The 22,909-nt window shown below is 42.7% G+C and overlaps 2 protein-coding genes across 10 annotated transcripts in view; both read right to left on the reverse strand.

The window, feature by feature from the left end:
* The window catches only part of LOC118795347 (UDP-N-acetylglucosamine/UDP-glucose/GDP-mannose transporter), a 38,615-nt gene extending 34,580 nt beyond the window's left edge, over positions 1 to 4,035 (reverse strand). For 4 of the 6 annotated variants that reach the window (XM_036553775.1, XM_036553776.1, XM_036553772.1 and 1 more), the window contains exons 1-5: positions 3,839 to 4,029; positions 2,760 to 2,793; positions 2,588 to 2,674; positions 1,822 to 1,889; positions 1,453 to 1,524 (exon numbers count right to left, since the gene is read on the reverse strand). In XM_036553775.1, coding sequence (XP_036409668.1) covers positions 1,453 to 1,524; positions 1,822 to 1,889; positions 2,588 to 2,674; positions 2,760 to 2,793; positions 3,839 to 3,948 — 371 coding nt within the window. In that variant the 5' untranslated portion in view covers positions 3,949 to 4,029. Of the gene's footprint in view, positions 1 to 1,452; positions 1,525 to 1,821; positions 1,890 to 2,587; positions 2,675 to 2,759; positions 2,794 to 3,838 lie in introns of all 6 variants that reach the window. The other 2 variants (XM_036553773.1, XM_036553771.1) reach the window with 1 other exon arrangement.
* Positions 4,036 to 11,124: 7,089 nt separating this feature from the next.
* On the reverse strand, positions 11,125 to 18,263 carry LOC118795823 (plasminogen activator inhibitor 1 RNA-binding protein-like). 4 transcript variants are annotated; one of them, XM_036554566.1, is made up of 9 exons: positions 17,903 to 18,263; positions 15,559 to 15,748; positions 14,749 to 14,889; positions 14,555 to 14,623; positions 14,148 to 14,222; positions 13,657 to 13,834; positions 13,179 to 13,244; positions 12,293 to 12,478; positions 11,125 to 12,182 (listed from the first exon to the last, which is right to left on the reverse strand). In XM_036554566.1, exons 1-9 carry the CDS (start codon positions 18,156 to 18,158, stop codon positions 12,123 to 12,125), a joined length of 1,221 nt encoding a protein of 406 aa, XP_036410459.1. In that variant the 5' UTR covers positions 18,159 to 18,263; the 3' UTR covers positions 11,125 to 12,122. The 4 variants fall into 4 exon arrangements, with proteins under 4 accessions (XP_036410459.1, XP_036410458.1, XP_036410461.1 ...); XM_036554565.1 differs by having other exon boundaries at positions 14,555 to 14,626; XM_036554568.1 differs by lacking the exon at positions 13,179 to 13,244.
* Positions 18,264 to 22,909: the final 4,646 nt, after the last annotated feature.

The raw sequence follows: 22,909 nt of genomic DNA on the forward strand, positions 1-22,909 counted from the left end.
TAACCTGCTAACCATTTGGCGAGCTTTTTGGTTAACTGGCCAGCAAACGTACATGTTGAAAGAATAATGAATACTTGCTAGGTATGTAGCCCACTGTTAGACCTATCGTGTTTGTTTCAATGGGTTGGAATTTACATTTAGAATTATTTGGTAGCATTATCTAATTATTGTAATGTGTTGGGGGCAAGTGGGCGGAGCTTCTCAGCATGCCTTGGGGTGATGGACTGTTGCTTAGCCCACTGTGAATGTAACTGTCTTTGTCAATGATGTACATTCCTTCTACCGTGTCAGGGTTAAGTGTGTTATTTTCTGGTTTGTGCCACTGTAAAATAAAAGGCTTGTTGCCAACAGAACAATAGTAGCGTCATCACTCCAGAGAAAAAGTGCTGTCGTAAATTGCTGTGCTTTTTAAATTGTGCTTTTAAATTTTGTCTCTTGTTGCCGCCTTACCCTGACGCTCATCGTGCTGTTTGAAGTTGTTGAAGTTTGCCGTTCGAAAGTGTATCGTACTAGTTGCCCTTTAGGCTGTAATTGTAAAAATCTGATAGTACTGCGTCCTCAAACAGACCTTGCTCTCAGCTGAGAACTGTCTCATTGTGGAACTGTACACACCCTGTCCCCGTACTGTCGCTGTACCTACTGTATGCACTTTTGTAAGTCGCTTTGGATAAAAGCGTCTGCTAAATAAATAAATGTAAATGTAAAACCCAGCTCCCCCACTTATTATTATGATTATTGTCTAGTCATTTGTAGGTATTATTATTTAGTTTACATTGTCAACAATATTTTTTTAAAAGCACAGTACTGCCTGTAGTAGCAACTCAAGCATTAATGAGTTTATTTTATGTCAGAAGTGAAATAAGTTAAATAGCTAAGCAGTAAACCTATATAGTTAAGTTGTACGCAGCAGCAAGTTTTTGGATGAAACCGAAGCAGCACCTACTCACTTGAGGTTCTGGTATCGGGGCGTGTGTGTGTGGCAAAGGGTATTTTATTGTCTGCTCCGGAAGCGGCACGATACATAAGCATGCGGTATACCACACTCGGGCTGCATTCAAGCCGAGTGTTCGGTTCGGACCTGGACCTAGATTCAAAGCCAGTTCAGCCGGGCCGGGTGGCCGTAATCAAGCTGCATTCGGCCCGTGTATTTTTTTGCTACTTGGGGTGGCTCCAGGCATAATTCATAAATGTAACAGGCTACTGACAGTGTAAGTGTAGGAAAATGTAGCTGAAACAATCCTAGTCAAGTGATTATATACATAAATTCCCATTATAATTCACCATTAGAGCTCCACTGCTACCCGTAAAAACCATGACTCTTAACACCTCTAAACCAATAAGCAGTCAGAAGGTTCTGAAACAGAGGTTCAGGCTGAGTCAGTGCAGATTCAGGGAAGAGGCAAGACTGGTTGAACCCAGGCTGATTGGAGAAAGGAGGGTTTGAGGACTCACTTGAGCAGGATTCCCTCAGCCAGCATGGTGAAGAGGATGGAGAACCTCCTCAGCACAGTGAACATGGGCAGGCTGGGAGGAGAAGCAGCATTTTCCCACCATCAGAATCAACCAAACCACACCGACAAAACAAACAGCAGTATCATATTCCTGGCCTATTTAGCAGTATGTCACTTCAGGGTGTTTGCAAATGCTGACCTAGGACCAGATTCTCTGACCACAATTGTGACCTTAACCACTAAATACTCAACAGCAAAACTAGTCCTAGATCAGCACTTAGTCAACTTCTGCCTGAAGCTGACCTAACACAGATAAGTTTGTATATCAGAGCTGTACAAAAAAAAAAAACCTGACTTAAACAAAGCATACTTGAGCCTTTTTGTCCCAAACAGTCCTGTAATTTGATTCCCGACATAAAGAAGAGGTAGTGGAAACGTCTGCAATGGAAGAAAACAAAACATGCTACATGGACATCATCAATGTTTCAGTGTCTGAACCAACATCTTCAGACATGGACTTATCTTCAGCTAAACACGATGCTGGCACCTCTCCAGGTGTCCGTTACCTTGCATCCAAGTACATTCCTTTAATCGCTATGTTTAGCTGAGCTACAGTGGTTGGAGACAGTCAAGTTTGACATATGCCTGATTAAATGTGGACAACAGATTACAAAATCTAATTGTAGTTTTATTTTTTATTTTTTTTTAATTTTCGTCAGTTCAACTGCGGGTCTGAATTCCTCACCTACGTCGTGCTTCACGGTAGCACAGGAGCAGATTCCTTGCAACAAAGCGATCTTTTTATTCCACATGCCGGACACCATACACCGTACTTCATACACCTCCGTCCGCTCTCACTGAGCTTACACAAGAGCGCGTTTTATTCATACTCGGAATGTAGCATCTTTATAAAGGCCAGTTCTAGAGAAAGGTTTCCTTGATTTTCATTTATCCATTTTCGCTGCTTTGAAACTGGCCCATATGCAAACATTTTACATTTTCAAACCAAAATTAAACGAAATAACCAAATGTTTTTGACCGGACTGAAGCGTCACCCTGGTGTTCACGGACGTCATGTTACTTTAAGGCATCCTCCAAACCCATGCATTAAAAATAGCCATAGGAAGCAAACTCACCTTGCGAAGTATGTTTTTATCAAAATCTGGAAAGCTGATTACCCTGAGCGCCTTTCCCACCCACAGCACAACAACTGTGGCCAGCATCTGTTCCAAGAAGACACGGCGCCAGTGAACAAGAAGCCCTTTGATTTGGGTGGTGTCAAAAATCTGAATCCAGATTCGCACTTACTTGTCCGATCCCGACACATATTGAAGATGGGAACCTGTAAACAAACGTAAGGCCATATTACTTAGTGTGCGGAAACCAATATTGTCAGCTTAACCAAGTTAGGACACTGGATCTTTCAACCAAAACCCAGTTTCGTCTCACCATGTCTTCAGCTCCATATTCTACTATTGGTGTGCACGTGTGATGTGGAAGGCATATTAGTAACTCCACTTCTTAGTCCACAAAATACATTTCAACTTCTCTACTAACCACAACTTCACTTACATTAAAATGGACAATTCTGCTAAATGCAGATGAACAGGTACATAATTTAAAAATATTATGACACATGCTTACTCCTGATTTGGTTCAAGTCTCATGTTTTTCTGTTATTAATGTGTTGCAATCTGTCGGCTAACGTATCGCTTTCTCTGTAAAGGAGCAGCAAACTAGACCTAGTCTAATAATCAAAAACATATTTATTCAACGCTTACTACAAAGCAGTAGGCCTAGTATACATTGATATGTAGCCTAGCCAATTTTAGCCAGTATGAGTTACAGTTGCTACGTTAAACGGTATCCGGTTATTGCCACTAACACATTAATTCATTCCAGTGTTAATAAAACAAAACTTGCAGCCATATAACTAACCGCCCATCCGCCCACGCAGTGTGACAGTAACTCAACCAGTTAGCTAAATCCATCCCTGCAACTAGTAAACTAGTACGGCACATTTTGAATGATTCTAATCAGTTTTATTCTGAAGTACAAAGTTAACTGCTGGCTAGTCACTTTAAAATCCACATCAGCGTTTCCCCTCAGAGTCCAAATTTGGTGGCGGTCTCCGTCTAACTGATGAAAAGGGGGGATGATAAGGATGCATGTAACAGCCTAAGAAGCTAGCTAGCATTTAAAGTGTCAGACAGATCTAAATGTTGCCCGCTGTATAATGTCACTAACACTGCCTTAAATACAGTTCCGGTCCATGCGAAAGTAGCTAGCCGTGAACGACACTCCTTGCTGGCTACTTATTTGACTAAGAGTTCAGTGCGGGCGTCCAAAGTCCAACACAACAATGGCTGACAGCTAAGCGTAATTACCTGTAATTTGTCAGGACGCTTTTGTTCACAACAACGATAAAAAATGAACTCAGCCCATAGAATCCTGCGGCAAAAAGCTTTAAAAATGCTGTCAGCGTTTGGGCCGCCATCCCCGCGCCTTCATCCCTGTGAGTAAGGCTTTTATCACGAACTTTTCCTTTAACTCGCACATGCTGACGTTTCTGAACTTCCGCCATACTTGCCGAACATAGCTACAGTGACATCATACGACGCTTCTCCACCACGACTGGTGCGCCAGGGCCCGCACTGATAAAAACCAATCAGAGAGCAGAAAGCTTGACCACTGAGACTGCGAAACGCAGGGGACTCAATCTGCCATCCTGTGGTAAATTCGTTTAAGCAGCCAGTGCTGAAAATAATCTTTAGTTAGGCTACAATTTACAAGTATCACAGTGAAAGGATTTGATGACTGAATTACATGCCTTATGTATCTGTACAGTAGACTATATAGCTATAGCAGTTTTTAAAACATCTAGGTAAAATCATGTGTTGTAATTAGGGGTGACCCCGAATAATCGACTATTCGACGATTCGATCTAAGGAGTCTGATTCACTGCCAGTGTCACAGTCGAATCTGTGGGAAAAAAAAATGAATGAAATGAAAAATGTGGTTATGAAACAAGGATCATTGCATTCCAGCTATATGGGGGTGCTGAATGTGTGTATAGCCTACATGTGCCAGGGTTTCCACTAGGATTTTTTTCTTGCCGGTCCGGTGTCCGGAAAGAATTTACTTTACCGGACAAATTTGAAATTTACCGGTCACGCTGAAATAACAATAAATGTTACAAACACAAATATACCTAATGTACACCCATGTTGATGAAAGAATGACAACTACCTCAAATCAGTTTGACTATTTAATGAACAGTAACGATTAAGCAAAACAAACAGGCAAAGGATTGAGGAAAACCTCAACATTAGCTGCTAAAATGTAGGCTATTAGGAAACATTTGTAACCTGTAACATCTGTAGCCTGTTTAAAAAAGGCTAGGCCTACATGGCATCAAATGTAGCCTATAGGCTGCCAGGAAACATTTTACTTTCTCCTTTTTTTCATTGCGGCAAAGTCCTCTGCTGCCAACTTGAAATCAAACGTGTCCAATGTGTGTTTGCAGCTTGCATAAGCCGCCTCACTCTCTTCTCCAGACGACTTTGCAGCGCTGTCTTAACTCGATTCTGCAGAGAGATATGGCAAGCTGTTTTAACATTTAATCAAACCACAATCCTATCTGTAATTACATTTTAGATATCCATAATAGCATTTCTCCTATCTGTAATTACATTTTAGACATCCATAACAGCATTTCTCCTAGTCAAAATTGTATTCTCACTAGACAGAATGGTAATTAAAGATATCCACAATAACATTTTTAGTAGTAGAAATTGTATTACAAAATGTAGTGAAGGGCAAGAGCAGTCATCCCACCTGGCCTCGAACCCAGGTCTATAGGGTACCAACCAAGCCACTTTGACCACAACGCCAAAGAGCCAGGCTCCCCTTTGGGAAGCGCGCCCATGCACTTCACGCACCAAGGCGTCCCTCACGCATTCCTTTGCCATACTTCTCCCATCCCAGGGTGCTTCACCCATCTCTGGGGTTCCTCACACTGTGCTTCACCCATCTCTGGGGTCCCTCACACACTGGGGTCAACTGAACCTGGGGGTCCCTCATACGGCTCACACATTGGGCATGTCTCCGATGGCCTCGCGGCAAGCCATCCCACTGCTAACACCATTTGTAGCGAAGGGCAAGAGCAGGGAGGGGCAGTGTGACAGAGTGCCGTCACTACAGTTGAGTATGTGCTCTGACTGCCGTACCAATGACCCCGGCTCTTTGGCGTCGCGGTCATAGTGCCATGGTTGGTACCCCGTAGACCTGGGTTCGAGGCCAGGTGGGGTGACTGCTCTTGCCCTTTGCTACACAAGATATCTACAACTTTGATTGTACTAGTCAAAACTAAATTTAAGATATACTTTTTAAGGAATTTTATATAAGTGGCCATTTTAACATTTAATAGCAAGACTGGATAGCCTGTGTATTGCAGATATCCGTAATTCAATTCTTCCTAGTCAAAATGAACATTTCAGATAGCCACAATGACATTCTTCCTATTCACAATTGTCATTTCAGACATCCACAACGTCATTCTTCTTAGGACAAATGACTTTTGCCATTCATGTGTTAAGCAGAGGGAGGTCGTGCTTAACAAACCTCCTGGACTTCTTTGAGGAAGCTACAGCATGTCTGGACTCAAACCAAGCTTATGATATTATCTATTTGGACTTTCAAAAGGCATTTGAAAGTCCAAATAGGCATTTGACAAAGTTCCGCACGAGACACTCATATTGAAAATGACATCTGCAGGAATTACAGGAGCTATCACTGAGTGGGTTCGAAGTTGGTTGTCTAATAGAAAGCAGACTGTAACTGTGGGAGGAATTGTATCAGAGCAGGGTCCTATACGAAGTGGAGTCCCGCAGGGATCGGGGTTGGGGCCTTTGCTATTTCTTATATACATAAATGATCTTGATGCAGAGGTTAGAAGTAAAATAGTAAAATTTGCAGATGACACGAAACTAGGGGGTCTAGCCAACAGTATAGAATCAACTAAGGTAATACAGGAAGACCTAACCAGCATCCAAAAGTGGGCAGATACCTGGCAGATGACATTCAATTTAGATAAATGTAAAGTCTTGCATGTGGGAAATAAGAACCTTAGACAAGACTACTTCATGGGTGGAAAAAAACTAGAATGTGCTCAATTTGAAAAGGACTTGGGAGTAATGGTTGACCCAAGCTTAACAGGATCTAGGCAGTGTGCTGTAGCAGTAAAAAAGGACAACAGGATGCTTGGATTTATAGCCAAAAGTATTGAGTATAAATCTAAAGAGGTTATATTGAAATAATACAATGCCTTAGTCAGACCGCACCTGGAATACTGTGTGCAGTTCTGGGCACCGCACTATAAAAAAGATATCGAAGCTCTAGAAAAGGTTCAAAGAAGGGCAACTAAATTAGTTCCTGGCATGAAATATAAAAGCTACGAGGAAAGACTCAAGTTACTTAACCTATTTAGACTAAGGGAGAGGAGGCTTAGGGGTGATTTAATTGAGGTATTTAAATTTATAAAAGGAATCAATAAGGTTAACTATAATAGATTCTTTAGGGTGAGTTCAGTCTGTAAAACAAGAGGACATAAATGGAAACTAGTTAAGAGTTAAGTTCCGCACTGATATAAGGAAGTATTATTTTACACAAAGAGTTATCAATACATGGAATAGGTTGCCAGGTCATGTAGTTGAGGCAGAGACCCTTGCTGTGTTCAAGTCTAGACTTGATGCAGTTTTGGATACTCTTTAATTAAGAAATGGCGATCTTAGTTGGGCCGAATGGCCTGTTCTCGTCATCATATGTTCTTATGTTCTTATGTGTATTGATTGGGCTTTCAATTTCAGATGTCCACAACGTCATTTTTCCTATCCAGAATGAGCATTCTGGATGTCTGCAATAGAATTCTTACTAGGAAAAACTCCCATTTCAGATATCTACAATCCAATTGTTACTGCTCATAATTTTAATTTCATATATCCAAAATGAGAAACCATTTGAATATCCAAAAATACATTTTGACTAGTAATAATGTCATTACGGATATGTACAACTGCAATTTTACTAGGACAAATATTATTGTGGACATCTGTAAATATTGTGCATCTCCATAATTGTAATACTTTCTATCCAGAATGCAGTTTTAGACATCTGAAATTGTAATTGAAGTAGAACACAAGATCACAAGACGTTCTAGCGGGATTCTCTAGCGCAGAGGGCACATCAAAGATCAAAACAGAACGTCAAGGCACACCAATTTAAAGTTGGTTATCGATTACGAAGCATGTCACACACATTAGGCTATAATGTTATTAGCGAGATTTGACCCATACTGCACTACAGGAGACTGTCAAATAATTACCAAACTGATAGTTAAATCAGACAGGCAATCGTATAATTTATTAAAAATGCAATGAAGTGCATCGAGGCAAGAACTTGTCCGACATAGTGCGGCATCATGAACAGCAACATACTGAAATAATATTCGCACGTGCGGTCACACCGGTGTGATTTGCTGTTTAGCGTGTAGCCTATGCTAAACCCGGTGCGATTACAACACTAGATTGGAAAAATTCTAGCTAATTTTAGCATTGAGGAAATAGATCTTTACGTTGAAAAATATAACAAATGTTACCTGAAAACTATGAGAACCTTAATAACATTAATGAAAACATAATGAACCATGTAGGCTAACGTAACACGCACTACATAGCATAAAAAAGTTACTCAGTGGACAAGGTGCTTGTCTTACGTGCAGGTTGAATCATTTGGCCGAATTTAATCCCCGCCATATCACCAGCAGCCTAAAGCAGGAGGAACTAGTTTCGTTCTGCTAGGCACAGGGTACATCCTAGCTGCAACCCGCAGAAGGATCTTTGATTTGCCCTTGGATTCTGCTCCTAGTCCCGAGTGGACATGAATGTAGCCTACGCGTGGCGTTTGTTGTAAACTTCCTCGTGTATACGCGGTGCGTATTTGCACAGACTGCTTTCTGAGAATTATACGAGCTCCATCCAACCTCACTGGCAGTCAGTATTGAAAACAAAATTTACGACAGATGGAACTGAGTTTTACTGCACGAATGGACGTTTCTCACACACATCTTGACAAAGTGGCGTTATTGGGTCGAATGATTCCAGCGTAGGCCTACTGTAAGTAGAAGTGAACAGAAACCGAAACGATTTTGTATTTACATTCATTCATTGGGCAGACGCGCTTCCACAGCGACTCACAATAACCTTAGACTCAAGGCTCAAAATAATCTTAATCACCGTTCTGATCCCAATTAGATTATCAAATGTATTTGTCGAGTTAACGATACAAAACGCTTTATACCAAAGCTTTTTTTGCAAGAAAGTATCTTCAATTATCCACCATTTTTACAATGTAGATAACCCACTAATTTCAATTATACAGTACAATGTCTAAAACAATCTTGCACCGGGACTGTCGCGTTAACGCAGGTTTGTTTATGAAGCACTTTTTCTTCTACATCTAGCGTTACTCCCTATTGATTTAACTTTACATCTCTGGGCTGAATGTCTGCTCAGTGCGTGTTCATACAATGCAAGGTCAAGATGTTCCGTCGCTCATTTGCAGTGATCTTGGTGAAAAATCGCCGCTGGTCAGGTGTCCGTGTGTAGCAGGGTTGCATTCGTAGCGCTTCAGCTTTCCTGTACGACTGCAGTGGGTATCCCCTTGAGACGAGCCTAGTGTACAACTACAATTCCTGAAAGGGCTGCATAGGTGGGGGACACTTTAAAATGTGTCACAGTATATGTTCTTGTTCCAATACTGCATCAATAGCTACAACCTGTGTACTTTCCATACTGATCCCCACTGTGGAAATACCAGCCGTTTTCCGTGACACTCCCAATAGCCAGGGGAAGTCACTTACAGAGGTTACCACTGACATTTGTTTTTTATCGCTTGTGTCGCCGGCAACACTGCCACCTGCACCACTGAATTCAGTACGTCAACTGCTGGCACCCATCACCAACAGCAGCCTTTGAGCTGCAGTCCTTTTCCAGTAGGAAAACTTAAATCCCATGTTAGTGTTGTACTGTTTTAAACCAAAAGAGTCACTGCTGGGTGTAAGGTGCAGATGGGACCCTAGAAGTCTGCAGCAGGGAAAGAGCACAGCACATTGCCCATCATGTACTACTTACCTTGAAAACTCAAAACACTGGAAACACTAAATCTCCGCTCAGCCAGAATGTAAAGGCTTTTCCATCAAGAAAAACTGGAAATCATGAAACCTAGTTATACCCAAGGTGTCATTCCTAAACAGATTTAAGCCTCCTTTCAAGCTCACAACTCAGAGAAAAGGTCACATCACCACTGAAAATGTGCCAGAACGCTCACTGTCATGGCATAGACAGGATCTTTTACCAAACCCTGACCTTAGATCACTTATGGTTTTCCTCACATGGCCTAGGTAGTCAAATGGAGTGGATAAATTTCTCCTGGCTCAATTATGGACTGAAAGAACATGCAACCTAGCAAGCAGATCAGAAACCCTGAGCGGACAGAGAGAAGTGTCGGATGATTATCTGTGAAATGATTTAATAAGCTGCTGTAGGCTACATAGGATCATAGACATTGTTTCAATAGAAATACGGTGCAAACCTGACCAACACAATCACATACCCATCAATGAAGACTACCAACTTCAAACCACAAGGTTACAGGTTTGAATCCTGGGAGGAGCGGTCCTCTCAACCCCCTTCTGAAAGGTTTAGAAAGCGTTAATAAGAGTAAAGAGCTGCACAAACAAGTGTTGTTTAGAAGCAACCAAACCACACACTGGTGGGCCACATACAGCAAGAGACACAAGGCATTCTGGGCTACGGTAAAGTCAAAAGTGATCTCATCATTTATAAAATCATCTGAAGCCAACCAGACCACTGAGCTGTCTTGTTCAAACAGTTTACCTTATGTTGTAGGTGCACGTTCCACTAAAGGAGGGCCCGTTGCCAAACCTCTACCTCACACCATATTGAAATAATTATTGAAGCCACTGGTATTAATTGCCCAGGAAAACATAAAACAAAGAGACAAACATGCAAATTTTCCATTTTTTTTAAACCACGAATTAAACAGCAATCATTCCACACTGTGCCAGTGAGCGGCACAAGTCACACCTCTAAGCACTTTATTAGAACAGGGATGTTTGCAGTACTGGGGGGTGGTGGTGAAGTCAGGAAGCCCAAACCCGGCTGGCCCCAATAATTCCACAGACATTCTTCATGAACCACCTGTGTCTGTACGCCACCAGCGAGTCTGACCAATAACACTGCTCTGCTTCACTTACAGTAGTGTTCTACACAGCCCCCACCTCCCCTTCCTCCTCCTCCTCCTCCTCCTCTGGTGTGAAATTTCATCTTTATTCTCCTTCCACATACAAACACAGAGGTCTACTAGCAGGGTTAGCGTTCATACATTTCGTAGCACTTGACTGTTCCACATGAACAATGCATTTTTTTTTCACAAAAACTCCGCAGTAGTGCTGCTGTAAACTTAAGGAACAAAAGCTAGCCCATTTACCAAAAAAAAAAAAAAAAAACTTCACGGTGTGGACAGCCCTAAAACTGGGGTGGCCTGAGGCAGGTACATTACACTATGTGCAAGATATGTCAACAATTTTAAACAAAAAATTTACTTTTCAAATGAAAGCTTTAATATCCAGATAAAAAAAAATTAAATACCTCAAACCTGTATTCTAGCTTCAGTGGAAAAGTAAAAAAAAAAAAAAAACCCTCAAATTTAAGTGGTCTCACACACTATATTCTATTAGTGGTCCTAAGGTCCTTGCACTTTTCAGAAATAAAAAAGTTACCTAGGTGAAGCAAGGACAGGCTCAGGACTAGCATGGGGTTCAGGACTACCATCTACTGGTAAATGCATGGCAGAATTCTTCAGAGGAGCAAGGTTTACACACAAAGACCAAAAGGTCCACCAGAATAAAGCTCAAAAAGAAGCCAGAGGCCTTTGCTTTACACTGCACAACTAGCATAAAAAGTTCAGAAACATCTTCATAAAATGGAGTAGCTTTTGACTTTAGGTCTTCCACTTAAAACATTTAAAAATATATATACGAAAACCAAAGCGCATAAAGTCCTGTACATCCCACTTTGAATAATGCAGTAACTTCTTCTAATGTACTCCTTGTAGTAGACCTAAGTGGCTGGTAGATGTTCCCTTAGTACTCTGAAGCTATAAATTCTGCAGGGCCAAAACAGCCATGGGGGCACGTTGGGCTAACTCATGACACTCTTCACACCTGTATTTGGAAATGCATATTATTTTCAAGCAGCAATACAAAACGCATTTATGAAGAATGCATAATCTCTGAAAAAAAATACTGTATGAAAACATCCCTGTTACCATGTTTCTAAATACAAAACCTCTACCAATAATCTGCTTCAGTGTAGCAAGAGAAGTCCTTTTTTTTTTTTTTTTTTTTTTTTTTTTTTTTTTTAAACAGTAGGTGTTCAGTCCTCAGTTGTGGATGGCAGGGGATGAGTCTCATGTTTTTTGTTTGGTTTTTTTGTTTTGTTTTATTATAGTTGAAGGAGGATCCAAGCATGCAAGCCTTGTAGAAGAGGACCCGGAGGAGGGGCTTATGGGTTAGCTGACAACGGTGTCCACTCAGGCCAGGGCTGGGAAGGCCTCTGGATCATCCACATTGGGCACCGACACTCCGCCGGGCTGACACACAGAGAGGAAACAAAGGAGAGAAATTAGCCACAAGCGCCGGCTTGCTGCAGGGTTATTAGCGGAAACCGTAGCAGGAAGTTGTTTAGCACATGGCTGCTCACCTTATCAGCCCTGCCCCCACGCGCAGGCCTGCTGCCACCACCGCCACGCCCGCCTCTTCCTCCACGGGGTCCCCCACGGCCACGCCCCGGACGGCCAAGGTCCCCAAAGTTGATCTCCAGCTGGGAAGTGATGTCGTTGGCTGGCTTCCGGAAGTGGTGGTCCCCAGCGGCTTCATCTGCATTGGCCTGCAGTGAGGGACGGCAGAGAGGTTCAGAGAGCTCAGTCTAGCATCATTCCTATCAACTGGAAAACCAAATCTTTTTCTGTCAGCCATGAAAGATGGACCACAACAGATCCTGTACAAGCTTTTCATTAAAGTGTGCATTTTCAAACTGTCTACAAATAAACACATGCAGTGGTTTTCCCAGGGCTAAACAGTTTATAGAGTTCTCCAACATTTTACACTGGTAAGCCACACAGAAAAAGCTGCACTGCAAATCAGCATATGAAGCAAAAAACAATGTCTGTGGGCAAAAAAAATGTTGGAAACTTCAAAAATACACACTCAAAAGAGGTATGTTTGTATTTTTTTTTAAAAAAAGGTTTTAAGACAAAAATTACAGACAAAATGTCAATCCTTAACACACACCATGAAGTTATTGTCTGAGAACACCCTACTCAAATTACACAATGATAAATACGCACATACCAGTTAAGAGCCAGTCAAATCGCAATGTCTCCACTGTGGGTGGAGATACAAGGCATGGAAGTTTGGGTATACAACAAAAGGTAGAGGGAAGGTAATGTGCTGGAAAGAACCACCATCGCTTCACTGAGAGGACAGTGAAATCAGTGTGTTAAGCTAAGGAGTAGAGACCCCTAGTTTATATCATGCTTTCAGGGTCTCTGACCGGCAGAGAAGTAGTTGTGAGAGTATGGATGCACCTTTTGGTGGAAGGCAGTTGAATCAGCGTCCGTCTCTGCAGTGTCGATTAAAGCACCAGCAGGTCTCTGCGTGTTTGTTGAGAGAGAAAAGGCCATGAAAAGAACTGGCACTCATACCCATCAGCACATTTACATTCACTTTACCCAGTTTCACAGACCAAATCAGCTAACATCTCAGTACAGTCTGTACCGATCCATTCAGTGGTGGCAGCACCTCTGTATCATGTCTTAAACAGCATCAAATCAGAATTTAACTCTGGTTACATTCAGCTGATGTAATGTTGGAGAACCCTGTAAAAGTGGCGGCCAACATGACTCGCACGATATAGCAGAGTGATGAGTGTCTAATCAACTGAGGTATGTCAATCCAAACATTTGTGTGATGGTTAACATGGGACTGAAAGTGACCACGCAGGCAGGCAGACTAATGGTGGGCATGAGATGGCCTTTGCAATGCCGTGCAGGGTCTCTGACTTACATCTTCACTCTTGGACTTGTGCAGCACGTAGCCCTTCTTCCACTGGCCATCTGTGCCCTCGTTGGCCTTGCGGATGTTGAATTCCACTTTAGCGCGTTCCTTGTCCTGCATAGCCTTCCATTCATCCAGGGTCATCTCCTTGGGTCCTTCCTCTTTGACTTCCTCCACCTCATTCTCCCTGGGAACCATGGCGACATCACACGGGTTGACAACCGTACACAGGACACAACTGGAACGCGAGCTGAGTTGTTGCAGGACACAACTACATTTAATACTGGGACTTGTCTGCTCTGTACCCATATCTGTAATGACTACACATGGAGCCCTGTTTATACAAATTAACCGTTTTCTCAGTTTTACTGAGGCAAAGGGTGTTTAAGGCATTGGCATTACTGAGTAGCGGTGTTAGGTGCGTTAGCATTACTCAGTATGGGTGTTAGAGGCATCAGTATTAACAATGGCATTCAGTAGCAGGCTGAGAGGTGTCTTACTTGTTCTCAGAATCTGCAGGAGGATGCTCCTCGCCTTCAGGGGTCTCCTCAGTGGCATTGGACTGATCCAGTTCACTGCAGAAATCACAGGACAGCAGACACTCATGTCAACAGTTTTGGGCAAAGAATGTACAACTAACTTCCATGAATATCTAAAAAAACTTGAGAGAGGAACAGAAATGCTGTTGTGAATAGATGTTTTCAACTTCAGACATACTGCCTCTGAATGGGTGCTGTGAAGAGAATAAACTTATGATGGCTGGTGCATTTGCAGACTACTTACCATATACCTAACATGACATATGATGCCCAGCAAGAGCTGAGCAGATCACAACCCACAAGCTTATAAAACCAAAGCTCCAGTGCTCATGAACTTGCCCGATGTGACTAAGCCCCAGGGGACTCACCTGAGCTCATCCTTTACATTGCCCCAATTGTGCGATCCACTCCCGCCACGCTTTTCTTCGGCTTTCAGGCTGCTGAAACAAAAACGACACACAACTTAGCATTACGTGAAATGTCAAAGTGACTCACACCTTGGGGAGGGGGGTTGCTGGGGGTGGGGGGCATGAGAGGTTTCTGCTCATCACGAATGACTTACGATTTGTCGCTTCCGCTGTGTCGGTCAAACTCTCGCTTCCCGCGAGAGTCAAACCCGTCGCTCCGGCCCATACCACGCCCACGACCTCCACGGCCCCCGCGTCCTCCGCCACGCCCTCGGACAGACCTGTCGCCCACTGACCTGCCGCAAAAGAGAGGTGGGCATTCAGCGAAAGCCATGACCATTACTCCAGCCATGAGACACCCCCTTTGTCCCCCTCCCTCTGCTGACAAGCAGCCTGTGGGTGGCTGTCTGCGCTGAACCCTTACAGGCTCCCCTTCCTTTTTCCCTTTGACCACTGCAGCCCACATTCCCCCCGTTCCATCATACACTCCCATGCAGCTGCATACACTGTGCGCGTGGGTTACGCAAATGAGATCCTGTGAGGTTTCTGGTGCTCAGTCATACGTGGAGGGAACACATTCGGGATACAATTACCTGCACAAACACAGAGCAGCTCAAGCCTGTGAAAAAGAAACAGGTTTTTGTTAGGAGCACAAACTGCTACTAGCTGCGGTGTGGATTTACTGGCACTATTAAAGACATAAACAGAAAAGCAGTTAAACACAAAATAATAAAACAGAGCATTCCAAATGAGGGATGCGCCCTCCCTGGCACAAAGAACTGTTTTACAGTTAAAAAAAAAAAAAAAAAAAAATCTTCCTGCAGGTCAGTCGGGAGGAGAGGTTGAGGGGCATGGGGTCCTGAGAATCACAGACACACACACTCAAACACAAGACACTGCTATTGTGTTCAACCCACCACTACTATGCCTAACGGTTTTGAAGCGTAGCCATCCCAGCCACTCACTTTTCCACTGAGAACTCTCCGCCCTCTGGCTTCTCTTCAGATGGCTTATCAAAGCGGCGCTCCCGCGGCGGCCTCCTTTCAGGCCTGCGGTCCCCAGGCCTGCCCTCGCCCGGTCCCCCCTGCTGCTGCGACCCGGGCTGCCCCCCTTGAGGGGATGGCTGGTCCGGCCGCCTTCCCACTCTCCTGATGCCTGAAACAAAGTCAAGCCCCACCATCACACACATCCTTCACAGAAAACACACTGAAAAACACCACACTTGAACAACACAGAGATCCACTCCAATAAGCTATTGGGAACTTTTAATACTAACCTACCCCTAAAAATGTGTACTGTTACACTTTCACAGACTGGTGCGCCTATACAGCTATGTACATTTTTCCACAATCCCATAAGTCAGGGGTTCTTAACCTGTAGTCCATGGACCTTTGAGAGGTGCCTGAATGGGTTTCAGGGAGTCCATGATCTGGGTGCAAAAACTGGCACTCTCATTTCATTTTTATACGATTTCATATTTTCAGGAAGTGGCCATTAATTTTTGGATAAAAAGATAAAGAATCCTTTGTAAAGATGTGTTTTCATATTGTCCGTGAGAAGGAAATCAATTTCAAATGCAATAAAAAATATGGAAATTTTTGTTTGTATATGGTAATATGCAGTTTTCTGGGAAGGAGTCCATATCTTTCATCAGATGCTCAAAGATTTTCGTGACCCAAAAAAGATCATACTACCTGCATAATGCGAAGCAAGACCAGGCCATCGTTAACGTTAGTCTGTGGCATCAACATGACCACTTCCTTTTAACGCATATGCACGGGGTAGCTCGCCACATTCGTTTAATAACTTCGATCGGTCCACATTAGCATTACAGTTGAAGAAAAAACTGGCATCTACGTTTTGCAATGCATAGTTAAGTACGCTACATAAGTGGGCTATACGAACAGGAAGTGCAATCGAATGTAGCGAGCTAGCTATACTACGCTATTCCGCAACGAGAGGCTCAGATTGAGATTTCCAAGGTATGATGAATACCCACAGCTTTAGCTGCGCGCATCTATGCTGCAGCGGCTAGCATGAGGACAATGGCTGGCTGGCTAGCTATCTCCCTTTGAAAGCAAGTTATTCATCGTAACAGATAACAATAACTACGTTTCACAATTAATCGGGTTGGTTTGTAGATCTCCTATTTCCGCTAATGTAGCTAGGTAGCGTTAATTATCTATACTAATCGTTGCACCAAATACCCAACAGCTAACGGGGGTGTTTTAGATGCACCTGCTCAGTTGATCTTCTCATGTGTAACTAAAATCTAATCCCTCATCTAACTAAAATACTCAAACATGCTATCTGGGTACCATAGCACTTTTAGCTATTAAACTATATAACCACTATTTAGCTGTAAAATATAACACGCCAAAACACCTTGCCATGTCAAGTTACACGAACCGTTACAACTAGCCTACTTTTATACCAGACAATTCACGAGCTATCCATAGCCAGTGACAAATTAACAAGCCAAATTCGAATTTAAATAAGACGGATTCAGACGCCCCAGACAGCGTCTAAAGTTACCTAACTAGCTGTCCATGTGTGCATCTAATAATGAACACAACACCAACAAGAGGCAACTTTCTGTGTACTGCTTTGTACGCTTTCATATAAACATGTCAACAACGCAGCCAGCTACCTCGCTAACTGAAAGACTATTTTAAATGGGACCATCTTGGTTGCCTCATGATCTTGGTAGCCTCAAGATGGGTGAGCAGCTTGCCAGCATTAGCTCGTGATTTTACTCTGGAATAACAATATATTCAGAGACAAAGCGCCTTGCAGCTGCCGACGTGCTTCTGAAGGCAAACGGAACAGCTCCCGAGCTCGCTTACAGCCTGCTGGCTGCTGTGTGACAGCTCATCAAAGCCGCCACGCGGCTCGGCAGCATCGGGGCTCTCATTGGACAATCAGTACTTCATCCTGCGCGAGACCAAGTCCAAGCTTAATCAACCGACACTACTGGTACATCTACGCAGCTAGCCAACTGCAACATGCAGCTAGTTTACTAAAATGCTAATCTGCCAGCAACAGACCATTGCTTAACTGTCAAGCTAGAACTTAAAGAGAAAATACGATCCGCTTACCCATTGTTTGCAGCCTGGTATAACAGACAAGCACAAACTACATTAAAGCTGTTTAGCACAATGTTTACTTTTAAGTACATATTATGCTTCATCTTGCCCTCTAACTGGCTCAGAATAGCAACCATGTTGACCTCATGAGGGAGGGGGGTTGCGCAGCTGTAGAGAGCGAACTGGGTAGCTAGATACGCGTAACAGCCTCGCACAATCTTACCTTCTTTCTTAAGAGGCACTGGCGCCTGCGATTCTTCCTTCTTGTCGAGAAGAGGGTTCTTCCTGTCTTTCTGGGACTCCTTTTTCGGTTGCTTAGCGGCTTGAGCTGCAGTCTTGGCGGCACCAGCAGCGGCCCCCTCCTTCTTCTTGTTCTCTGCTGCCTTTAACACCTCGAAAGGGTCGGATTCGTCGTCTAATAGTTGGTCGAACCGATTGGTTACAACGCAACCGAAGCCTTCTTGCAGATGTCCGGGCATGATGGCGCCCCTTCAACACGATTCTCCTCCGATTCTATAAGGCTTGATGCGAACAGCTCGCTAGATGCTGCCACAAGATGGCCGGGAAAGAGACCTTCTTCTCTTCCGGCGCGATCGACGTCCGGGACTTTCACTCGGGTGTTATGTGGGGCTTGTAGTCTCTTGAAGAGATACGGTCTAAGAATATCATAGCAGAATGCACACTTGAAAACTACGAGTTCCAAGAGCCCCATATACATAAAGGGTTTATTTTTTATCTTGCGTGTTAGAGTGAACACTTTTGTCGAAGCATGGAACGGAGTTTGTTTGTAAACTGAAGCTGAGTTTTGAGGCATCACGAAGCAAGTTATTGGTCCGTTGCTTCCCAATGTGATAAAGTGTCCGCACATAATAGTCTGTTTAACGCATAATTATAAGGTCCTCAGCCAGAGAGTATTTGGAATGTGTAATGACAATGGGAAATATAGCTGCAGATGATTTTGACAGCTTTCTAGTTAGCCGCACGCTGGATTCAGTTGGAATGTCTGTCATTTCAGCAGCAGGTCAACCCACAGTTTGTCGGCTAGGTTCAAGCCGAGGGCCCTCTTCCACACCGTCTATCGACGTTTCTCGCATAGCTTTTTTCAGCGACTTGAACACAGAAGCAGCCTCTGTGAAAGACCGATACCATTAAGTAGATAGCTCTTGATGCAAGCAACCGATCATCCTATGCTCATACAGCTAATTATAACCATATAACTCAACCGAGGCAGACAAGGAAATATAAACAGCGATCTACAGGAAACAGGATCTAGTGCCTATAGGTGCTTTTCTGCCAGCGAAATAGAACGAATGATATAACCTAACACAAGTTTCTCAACCTCTAAAACGTTGAGCGAGGTGGTAAATTATGTTTGCGCGTGATTTTTACTCGGATTAAATGTATACGTCATACTCTCTCTTAGCGTTCTAAACTTTGTTTGCTGAGTGACGCTTGCAATTTTACATAATTGCAGATCTGAGGAGAGTTCCTTAATGGAATCCATACGTTTTATTTGTTCATTCATGGCTTATATTCACCGATTACTGAAAAGGTTCGCTATACGTAAGGCATTTTGTAAGAGCCCTTGACTAACAGAGATTTCGATGTACAGAACTGACTGCAGCAAGAGAGTCAGTTCTGTACATCGTAGAGGGTAAGTGCTGACGAAAAGGTCAAGAAGGCCTTCGCGGGAAACAGCTGTCAGAAACGTCAATCACATGTTGTCACCCTCTGCTAATTCGTGAGCGCGTACTTAATGTGTATTAATATCGTGCGAGCAGTGCTGATTAATACCTATTAACGTATATTTGTGGAGTAGAAAGGGAATTTGTCGTTATCTTTTTAACTTCACCAAGTCATATTTTGCGTTGCTTGCAAAATGTACAAAGTGTTGATCACGTGCAGGTGCGCTCATTGAATAATGGCATTGGCACTGAACAGCACTGACACTTCAAACGTTTTCATCGCAGCCCAAACTGTAACTGCAGAACGGCAAGTGAAACATTTTATACACTTCAAAGAACCAATTAACACTTGATAATCTGTATTTGAATAAGACAGACACACCCTGGGAAATTATATTAAAGATGGTAAAAGGTAAATGATTATGTCTAATTGACTTGTAAACGCACATAAAGAATGACGGGAAGTACTGACAGAATACCAAGGTGCCAGGAGACAGCAAGTCTAATAATCCTACCAGGAAATATTTGGAATTTTGGCTGAAATGAATTAATTAACTCAGAAACTGGAATGAAAAGGGAAAAAAGTGACATTTGGGGAGAAAGGTGCAATAAGTGTTGTCAGCCATCATGCAGACACTATGCTGTGATTTCAGAACATTATAATCTGTTTGCTTGTGTTCATCCACAGCATCTTGTTTTTCCCACTATTAATGAATCCCCACTAAGTGAAGTGGTTTAATTGAGGATACAACAGTCTCCTGCACTTTTCACATTTTGCTGTCCTGTGAATTTCCCTAAACACTATTCTATAATGTCTTTATTGATTTTATATCATTTTCCAGACCTTGGAAATAAAATAATGACATCAAAGACAAAGCTTTCCAACAGACTGAGCTTATTGGATATACCCTGTGACTTTATACATGGTGTAAAGTGGTTGCAAAAAAACAAAAAAGCAATGTCCATGCAAATGGATATTAATGGTAAATACCTATTTCCTAACTTTCACCTGGGGGCAATGAAATAGGAGCTGGTTAACTTGCAGGGACAAGCATAATTTAATGAGCTAATGCCCTTCCATTCCCCATTCTTTGTTCAGGTTTATTTATGAATTGCACATTGAGACTGTTGTGAATACAGGGATACATGTGGATAATGTAAGGTAGCCTCAGTCAGGAAGTGATGTAATTGAGATCCCTCTGAGAATCCCTGCCATTTCATGTCCCTTGATTCTCCAACCTACATACTGAATATCATACAATTCTGCTGTATTACATCTTATCTCTTTTTACAAACAAATGCAACTTGGAATAATTTGCCTCTTTCCCTTGATATCTTGGAGGTGTGGCATTGACTCATCTGACAGCCAGTCCCACAGTAATAAAACTCATTCAAATAAGTTCATCAGTTTTTCCATATTTGGCACATACAGACAAAGCAGGTTGTGTTGGATTTAGTTTTTCTCTCCCATTTAGAACAACCACATTACCATGCAACCTCAGAAGCCAACCACTGCCAGGACATCTCCTCAACCACCTTGAAAAAAAATTAAAAGCTGTATCATATCCTTTCATTTAAACACTAGCTTGTGTTGAGGGAGGTGCTGGAGGGGGTCATTCTAAGAGACCCAAAGCTGAGGGGTGTGGGCAACATTAGAACAGGCTCACAGCTAAAACACTGGTTACTGTTTTTCATGTTTTTTTCTCCATTCATGTTTGGAACAACAACATTTGAAAGTCTCAGGCCACTACAAAAATCCATCTTGGAAAAACCTCGCCAGGTTGTGATAAGCTGCAGTCTTGTCCAGAGTTTACTTGCAGTTATGTGAAGCACGGTTATTTTACATAATGAGATGTTAAATGAGCTACGTGTTCTCTTTTACTTCTCTGTGTAGGTCAGAGAGCTGTTAAACCAAGTACCTCAAGCTGCTCTAATTACTCCAACTCCCGAAAAAAAATTAACACTGGTAGTTGTGGTTAATCTACCTCAGACTATAGGTATTGGCCATTGGACAACCTCAAATGAACTCAGAGAAAGATATTGGCTGATAAGCGTGTAGCTAACGGGAAGAATGTTCAGTCTGTTGTCAGTGCCTTTATTGTAGATCAGGAGTCTTAAATAGAACACACCCAGTGCTCTTTGTGATCAGCAAGAGAGGTGATCTATTTTAGGTATGAGGGAGTTTTGCATCTCATATTCTGACATCAACAGTTGCTTGCAGGATGCGGCCTGGTTTCTGCCCTGATGAATATTCAGGTGGATCAACAAGTTGTCTCCACTTAACTCACATTAAAACACAAACAGAAGTTAAGAAGCCCAAAAGATGGCACTATCAGCAGGGTCACTTGGCTACATTCTGCAATTTCTTTCCTTAGCAGACACTCTTATATAGAACTAACACAGCATACCCTTTTTACATGTTATCCATTTATACAGCTAGGCATTTACTGAGGCAGTTTGGGTTCAGTACCTTGCCCAAGGCTACAATGGTAATGGCCTATCTGGGAACTGATTCAGTGACCTTTATGAGCCCTGTTCTTTAGCACTATGCCACCATTACCCCACCTCACCCATCACCCATATCCCATTCCGCTAACCATGAAGGCATCTGGGGTTTCCCAATGTGTTCTGTCAAATTCCTAGTATGGCTCTTTCAGTCTGGCCACCTAATAATCCCACAGTCAAATCACCCTCCAGTTGAACTGGGTAACCCCCCCCCCCCATTCACTGTAACTGATGTTAAGTTACATTACATTACATTATTGGCCTTTATAGCAGACACTCTTATCCAGAGTGACTTACATCAATTACAGGTTTGTACAAGGTTATCCATTTATACAACTGGATGTTTTTACTGAGGCAATTGTGGGTAATACACCTTGCCCAAGGGTACAGCAGCAGTGACCCTGTGGGGAATCAAACCACCAACCTTTCGGTAACGAGTCCTGCTCCTTAACTATGCTACATTGCCACACAAATGATGTGAGGAGTTTTGCAGCTGCTGTGCTACATGTTAATGGAGGCTGAGGTAGGATTCCCTACTGTTGCTGTAAAGCACTCCTGAGGTGCATGAAAAGCCGAATACAAATTCAATCCTTTATTATCACCATGTATTACAGTGATGGCATGTGCGTGGAGTATTGAGTTATTCTGGCCAAATAATTCACCGTCTACACTGAAAACCTGTCATGTCTGAGTTGGTTGCATTTTGCCCTGGTCAGCCTTCACCAGGCACATTATCTACACTTCACAGAAATGTCTCAGGTGTGATGTGAGCTCTAGAGTGAGTTACACCATGTAGATCAACAGAGTCTTGCAGGTTTCCATGTGACTTATGCTTTTCCTTACAAAGAGGCCCCTCATTCACTACAAGTTTTTTCTTTAGGGTACAAGTGCATCAAAACCTGCAAATCTAAGGTCAGATGCAGAATTTGGACCAAAGAAACACCTAAAGTATGAAAAAATACTTCACTGCTGACAAATCTGAATTGTATTCACTTTATTTATTCACTGTCATAATGCCAGTTTTCACTATAGAATTCCAA

The sequence above is a fragment of the Megalops cyprinoides genome, chromosome 20 (assembly GCF_013368585.1).
Source record: "Megalops cyprinoides isolate fMegCyp1 chromosome 20, fMegCyp1.pri, whole genome shotgun sequence".
Taxonomy (NCBI): Eukaryota; Metazoa; Chordata; class Actinopteri; order Elopiformes; family Megalopidae; genus Megalops; species Megalops cyprinoides.

What these genes read in the sequence shown, in the direction of transcription:
- LOC118795823 (XM_036554565.1), bottom strand. Translation starts at nt 18,158, where the DNA reads ATGCCCGGACATCTGCAAGAAGGCTTCGGTTGCGTTGTAACCAATCGG. An exon ending in ACAAGTCCAAGAGTGAAGAT is followed by an intron (nt 13,245 to 13,656) that starts GTAAGTCAGAGA and finishes ACAAACACGCAG; the next exon opens with AGACCTGCTGGTGCTTTAAT. An exon ending in CAACTGCCTTCCACCAAAAG is followed by an intron (nt 12,479 to 13,178) that starts GTGCATCCATAC and finishes CCCTCACTGCAG; the next exon opens with GCCAATGCAGATGAAGCCGC.